Source organism: Oncorhynchus clarkii, chromosome 10 (assembly GCF_045791955.1).
Source record: "Oncorhynchus clarkii lewisi isolate Uvic-CL-2024 chromosome 10, UVic_Ocla_1.0, whole genome shotgun sequence".
Taxonomy (NCBI): Eukaryota; Metazoa; Chordata; class Actinopteri; order Salmoniformes; family Salmonidae; genus Oncorhynchus; species Oncorhynchus clarkii.
This window is the reverse complement of record NC_092156.1, coordinates 68,964,786-68,972,021: the sequence shown is the minus strand read 5'-3', so window position 1 is coordinate 68,972,021 and position 7,236 is coordinate 68,964,786. Positions and strand designations below refer to the sequence as shown.

General features: G+C 46.0%; 1 protein-coding gene across 4 annotated transcripts; it reads left to right on the top strand.

Moving 5' to 3' along the window:
- Window positions 1-114: 114 nt before the first annotated feature.
- On the top strand, window positions 115-7,231 carry LOC139419065 (cytochrome P450 2U1-like). 4 transcript variants are annotated; one of them, XR_011635376.1, is made up of 7 exons: window positions 119-718; window positions 2,951-3,269; window positions 3,476-3,810; window positions 4,000-4,161; window positions 4,445-4,548; window positions 5,133-5,890; window positions 6,962-7,227. XR_011635376.1 is itself a non-coding variant. In XM_071168968.1 (6 exons), exons 1-6 carry the CDS (start codon window positions 268-270, stop codon window positions 5,312-5,314), a joined length of 1,617 nt encoding a protein of 538 aa, XP_071025069.1. In that variant the 5' UTR covers window positions 115-267; the 3' UTR covers window positions 5,315-5,874. The 4 variants fall into 4 exon arrangements, 1 of the variants encoding a protein (XP_071025069.1); XR_011635375.1 differs by having other exon boundaries at window positions 122-718; window positions 4,381-4,548; window positions 6,962-7,231; XR_011635374.1 differs by lacking the exon at window positions 6,962-7,227 and having other exon boundaries at window positions 115-718.
- Window positions 7,232-7,236: the final 5 nt, after the last annotated feature.

The window sequence follows — 7,236 nt, the reverse complement described above, 5'->3', positions numbered from 1 at the left end:
ATACTAGGAGAAGTATGAAGCTCGCTTGGGTCAACCCCTTTGCCTTCGTCATCTATCAACGCACCAATCACACCACCCGTCCTCTCACCGACCAATAGGAAGCTAGGAATCCCCATGCGTCGTTTGCGTACACAGACAAATAACATGGCAGACCCTTCTGAAAAGCATATTTAAATTTTCAAAATATACTTCGAATAGTCTAAATATTCAACTCGTTTCCAAGGATTACGAGGTATTTTTTTGTGCTTTGCAGCCGATATAAACCCTATGGTTATGGAATTATGGCACGAGCTCCTGGGCACTTCTGCGCCGTCCCATGTCTGCATTCTGGCCTTGACAGTATTCGTGGCCGTCTATTATCTAATGCACACATTTCGCAAACACCAGGATTTCTCCAATATTCCTCCTGGTCCTAAACCATGGCCAATAGTTGGAAATTTCGGCGGGTTTCTGGTTCCCAATTTCATCTGGAGGAGGTTTGGAGGCTGGGGAGGGAAGGACGTCCCAAAGTCAAAGATACGAGCTCTAATTTCGCCTCAAGTTATTATCACGGAACAAGCTAAGGTTTACGGTAACATCTACAGTATGTGGGTAGGGAGTCAGCTGGTAGTAGTACTGAACGGATATGAAGTGGTCAGGGATGCCCTCTCAAACCGGGCAGATGTGTTCTCCGACAGACCAGAGATTCCCACCGTTACCATCATGACAAAGCGGAAAGGTAAGTGCTGCTTCTAGACTCGACCTGTGCGTAATAACGCATGAAAGCGCAATAGTCCATCGATTTTGCTGAGTCGATTTTACTCATGGATGAGCGTTTTGCCCGGTGAATATTCTATTGTTCTATAAAAAATTAAAAATTAAAAAATAAAATAAGTTGATGCTGGATAGTAAACAATGCCGGAAAAGCCTTTGTGCAAACGAACTTCCAGAAGTAATCAAGGCACTCTCATGTAACAGAAAAATGTAAACGCCTTCGTCGTGGCTTACACCGACGTGTTGCGGCTATATCAGCCTTCATCAGGGTGACAAAGAATAGTGGTGTACGAACAGGTGTATATCCCAACTCTCACAGGAAGTGACTCACTTTATTACCATATGTAATTGATCAAGTTTTTAAAAAATTGGGTGGAAAAACACATTCAAGATACAAAGATGAACCAAATAAACATGGCATAACAAGAGAAAGAAATGCAATATCATAAAAGGAAAAAACTAACTGTGTACACGTGAGCTCGTTACCAAACTTAAGAATGGAGAACCAAAAAATAAACCCCATCTTTTACAGGAAAGGAGAATAATCCATTTCCTCATTTAGACCTGGCAATACAGTGGCCTTTAGTTTAAAGATCCAGAACGTTTGGCATTTTAGGAGGCGTTTGAGACTATCACCCCCCACCTGCGAGAAATGGGAACCACTTCAACGGCCATGGCTTTAAGAGGGTTTGGGCTGGCATGGCCAATCTGTCTGTAATGTTTAGCCAAAGGATATATGTCGTTAGCAGTCCTTATAGCGTAGGCATGACGCCCAGACACCCTGTCCTTGAGCCTTCTCTAAGTACGTCCTATGTAAAAGCACCCACCTGGGCAGCCTGTACACCACATAGGCAGCCCAAACTCTCTGAAAGCCATGGCCATTGAAGTGGTCCCCAGTACTCGCAGGGATCTCAAACACCTCCCACCATGCAAAACGTTCTGGATCTTTAAACTAAAGGCCACTGTATTGCCAGGTCTAAATGAGGAAATGGATTATTCTCCTTTCCTGTAAAAGATGGGGTTTATTTTTTGGTTCTCCATTCTTAAGTTTGGTAACATGAGGTCACATGTACACAGTTAGTTTTTTCCTTTTATGATATTGCATTTCTTTTGTGGTGTTGCATTCTTGTTATTCCATGTTCATTTTGTTATTCTTCATATCTTGAATGTGTTGTCTTTCTCCAAGTTTCTTTACTTCATCAATTACATACAGTATGGTAATGAATTGAATCACTTCCTGTGAGAGTTGGGATATACACCTGTTTGTTCACCGCTATTCTTTGTCACCTTGATGAAGGCTGTAGCCACAACACGTCTGTTTTTTTTAATTCTTGCCACGCATAAGCCGTAAAACATAAATGCTTTAAAAAAGATTCCACTACATGAGAGGGCCTTGATTGGAAGTGTGTTTGAACAAAGGCTGTTCTGGCATTGTTTACTATCCAGCATCAACTTCTTTTTGTTGTATAGTATTTCATCCCATGATCAAAGAGCACCTCATGGATGGACTATAAACAAAAGAAGCCCTCATCTCCTTTGTCTCTATTCTATTGTTCTATTATTCTATTCAATTGTTCTATTCAATTGTTCTATTTGATTGGTATGTTCTATTAGATTGTTATGTTATTCTATTGTTCTGTTTCATTATAGTGTTCTATTATATTGTTCTATTATATTGTTATATTATATCGGTCTGTTCTCTTGTATTGTTCTCTTGTATTGTTCTATTATATTGCTCTATTCTATTGTTCTATTCTATTCGTCTGTTCTATTCTATTGGTATTTTCTATTCTGTTGCTCTATTTTTATGTTATATTGTTCTATTCTAGTGTTCTATTCTATTGGTCTGTTATATTATATTATTCTATTATATTCTATGGCTATATTATATTCTATTGTTCTATTATATTGTTCTGTTATATTCTATCGTTCTATTATATTATATTGTTATATTCTAGTGTTATATTCTATTGGTCTGTTATATTATATTGTTCTATTATATTATATTGTTATATTCTATTGTGATATTATAATGGTCTGTTATATTGTTATATTCTATTATTCTCATCAAAAGTCTTCCAAGCAGAAAAGGAAAGAGACATTTCATTTTTCTCTGTAAATAATTACATATGTGTACTAGTGCATAGTGACAGCACTATTAACCGTCCTCGCCTCTCATCATTTCTCTGAACCTTAGGCATAGTTTTCGCACCTTATGGACCAGTATGGAGAAGGCAGCGCAAGTTCTGCCACACCACGCTGCGGAACTTTGGCCTGGGCAAGTTGAGCCTGGAGCCCTGTATCCTTGAGGGGCTGGCTGTGGTCAAATCTGAGCTGCTGCGTCTCAGCGAGGAAGATACTGAGGGTTCAGGAGTGGACCTGACCCCTCTGATAACTAACTCTGTGTCCAACGTAATCTCCTACATCGCCCTGGGCCAGCGCTTCCACCACACTGACCGGGAGTTTGGCGCCCTGCTGGACCTGATGGCCCGCGGCCTAGAGATCATCGCAAACAGGTAGCCTAGAGTTTAGAGATGTGGATCAGTAGCCGGAAGGTTGACTGGTTCAAATACGTGGGAACTGAACTGATAACTGGAGAGCTGCTGGTCCTCTGATCTCAAGTAGAAGTTCCTGCTGTGTGCCCTTAAGCGCTTAACACATTTCAGTTTCTCCCAGAAAACAGGCAGTAACGTATCTATTCTACTCTATTCTATTCTAACAGCGCGGCGGTCCTCATCAATGTCTTCCCCCTGCTCTACTACCTGCCCTTCGGTGTCTTCAAAGAGGTACGGCAAGTGGAAAGGGACATTACTGCCTTCCTGAAGCAGATCATCACCAGACACAGGGAGACGTTAGACCCAGCCAACCCCAGAGATCTCATAGACATGTACCTGGTAGAGATGCTGGCCCAGGAGGCCGCTGGGGAGACGGACAGTAGCTTTTCAGAGGACTATCTATTCTACATCATAGGAGACCTCTTCATCGCTGGTACTGATACCACCACCAACACAGTGCTGTGGATGATGCTCTACATGGTCGTATATCCAGATATCCAAGGTACTACATCAGAAAGAGGGGTGTGGAGGACCAGTTCAATGGAACCTAAAGATAACTCCTTGTTGAAGCATGATGAAGTACAGTACCCAAATCATAATGCTATGTGTAACATATCCAGTGTCCTGTTTCCCAATGCTCGTTGCTTTGTAATAATGTTTTCCATGTCATTTGTACCCGTTCACACCACAGAGAGGGTGCAGGCGGAGATCGATGCAGTGGTGGGCCCAGACAGGGTCCCGTCTCTCACTGATAAAGGCAGCCTGCCGTTCACAGAGGCCACCATCATGGAGGTGCAGAGGATGACTGTGGTGGTCCCCCTGGCCATCCCTCACATGGCCTCAGAGACCACAGGTGAGGAGAGAGAAACCCATACTAGTCATTATAATTCTATGGTAGAACCTGACTCTCCCGTTATGCACAGTCAGATCAATAAAGTTGTATTAAATTGCTTTCTCAACAACTTGGTCAGTCAGTTCCACCAGACCAACACTACAACAGGGACTAGGCTGCTGCAGCAGAAACAGGAGAGTACAACCCTTTCGCTATGGTTCGTCTGTTGTTGTCTTGCAGAGTTCCGTGGCTATACGATCCCTAAGGGCACAGTGATCATCCCCAACCTGTGGTCTGTCCATAGGGATCCCACTGTGTGGGAGGAGCCAGACGACTTCAACCCCTCTCGTTTCCTAGACGACCAGGGGAATCTCCTGAGGAAAGAGTGCTTCATACCGTTCGGAATAGGTAAGTTGTTCGGCAGTCTCTCTCGACAGACGTATGTGGGGTGTCCCATTAGCGACTTGCTCTACGATTGGCAAACGGGAGTGTAGTTACACGGCAGGGGCGGCAGGGTAGCCTAGTGGTTAGAGCGTTGGACTAGTAACCGGAAGGTTGCAAGTTCAAACCCCCGAGCTGACAAGGTACAAATCTGTCGTTCTGCCCCTGAACAGGCAGTTAACCCACTGTTCCCAGGCCGTCATTGAAAATAAGAATTTGTTCTTAACTGACTTGCCTGGTTAAATAAAGGTAAAATAAAAAAAATAAAATAAAAAAAAACACGGTATACACGGAGTATGAAGCCTTTCTACTGTGGACATTTACAGTTAGGCTCCTGTAAAATCCACTGAAACAAGGTTCAAACGGTTAGTTTACAATCTCACTGGATTGTTGAAGTCCCATACTACCCCTACATGACTATGAAGCAGTTAGGCCACGACTGAACATTTCAATCATTTGATTTCACAGTCTTACTTGATTATTGGAATGCACTTAGTATGACACATGACTTAATGTGCATCTTTACAGTGTTCTCTCCCTCTCTTTCCCAGGCCGCAGGGTGTGTATGGGCGAGCAGCTGGCTAAGATGGAGTTGTTCCTGATGTTCACCAGCCTGCTGCAGGCCTTCAGTTTCAGACTGCCCGAGGGGCTGGCCCCTCCTCCCATGCACGGGCGCTTTGGCCTCACCCTGGCCCCCTGCTCATACACTGTGATTGTGAGGCCCCGGCGATGAGGCCACCAGACGAACAACAACCGCTGACACTGTAATTAAGCCATAAGGCACAAGAGGAAGTGGTGTATTATGAATACAGTCACAGGTAAACGGCGTTAGTTGGCCCGATGCGACAGCATCAGCCAGTCAACCCATTTGTCTGTGACTGTATTCATGATACTGCCTCGTGCCTTATTGCTTTTATAAAACTGTTACTAAAATAACAATTAATTACATATTTTAATTAAAACAGTATTTTGATAAGTCATACTATTTAATTCTTCCACCAGAAGATATAGTCCAGACAAAAATCAGGTTTTTAGTTATTTTTGTCATGTTGCTACCGATGCCACCCAGTCTTAATTTTTTTTTGCATAGTTGCTATGCAAAGGTACCGGGAGTTCATTCTAAACAAAATGGGTGCAATGCAGGGGGACCATGTCTGTTCCAAGGACCCTATGTTTCCAGGGCCTAATGTTCCCAGGGCCCAATGTTCCCAGGGCCCTATGTTCCCAGGGCCTAATGTTCCCAGGGCCCTATGTTCCCAGGGCCCCATGTTCCCAGGGCCCTATGTCCCCAGGGTCTAATGTTCCCAGGGCCCCATGTTCCCAGGGCCTAATGTTCCCAGGGCCTAATGTTCCCAGGGCCCTATGTTCCCAGGGCCCCATGTTCCCAGGGCCTAATGTTCCCAGGGCCTAATGTTCCCAGGGCCCTATGTTCCCAGGGCCCCATGTTCCCAGGGCCTAATGTTCCCAGGGCCCCATGTTCCCAGGGCCTAATGTTCCCAGGGCCCCATGTTCCCAGGGCCTAATGTTCCCAGGGCCCCATGTTCCCAGGGCCTAATGTTCCCAGGGCCTAATGTTCCCAGGGCCCCATGTTCCCAGGGCCCTATGTTCCCAGGGCCTAATGTTCCCAGGGCCCTATGTTCCCAGGGCCCCATGTTCCCAGGGCCCTATGTCCCCAGGGTCTAATGTTCCCAGGGCCCCATGTTCCCAGGGCCTAATGTTCCCAGGGCCTAATGTTCCCAGGGCCCTATGTCCCCAGGGTCTAATGTTCCCAGGGCCCCATGTTCCCAGGGCCTAATGTTCCCAGGGCCTAATGTTCCCAGGGCCCTATGTTCCCAGGGCCCCATGTTCCCAGGGCCTAATGTTCCCAGGGCCTAATGTTCCCAGGGCCCTATGTTCCCAGGGCCCCATGTTCCCAGGGCCTAATGTTCCCAGGGCCCCATGTTCCCAGGGCCCTATGTTCCCAGGGCCTAATGTTCCCAGGGCCCTATGTTCCCAGGGCCCCATGTTCCCAGGGCCCTATGTCCCCAGGGTCTAATGTTCCCAGGGCCCCATGTTCCCAGGGCCTAATGTTCCCAGGGCCTAATGTTCCCAGGGCCCTATGTTCCCAGGGCCCCATGTTCCCAGGGCCTAATGTTCCCAGGGCCTAATGTTCCCAGGGCCCTATGTTCCCAGGGCCCCATGTTCCCAGGGCCTAATGTTCCCAGGGCCCCATGTTCCCAGGGCCTAATGTTCCCAGGGCCCCATGTTCCCAGGGCCTAATGTTCCCAGGGCCCCATGTTCCCAGGGCCTAATGTTCCCAGGGCCTAATGTTCCCAGGGCCCCATGTTCCCAGGGCCCAAGGTTCCCAGGGCCCCATGTTCCCAGGGCCCCATGTTCCCAGGGCCTAATGTTCCCAGGGCCCCATGTTCCCAGGGCCCCATGTTCCCATGGCCCTATGTTCCCAGGGCCTAATGTTCCCTCAACCATTTTTTTCCTTCAGCTCTATCTTCTAAACAAGACAACAGTAAATATTAAAGACAAAAACCTTCTGTCATGTAATAAAATATTTTACATAGCTTATATTTTTCATACCCTTTGTATTTTGGTGCGTTAATCCACTGTTACTGATGGCCAGTATTCTGTTACATGTTTTTGAAATATGTATTTCAATTACTT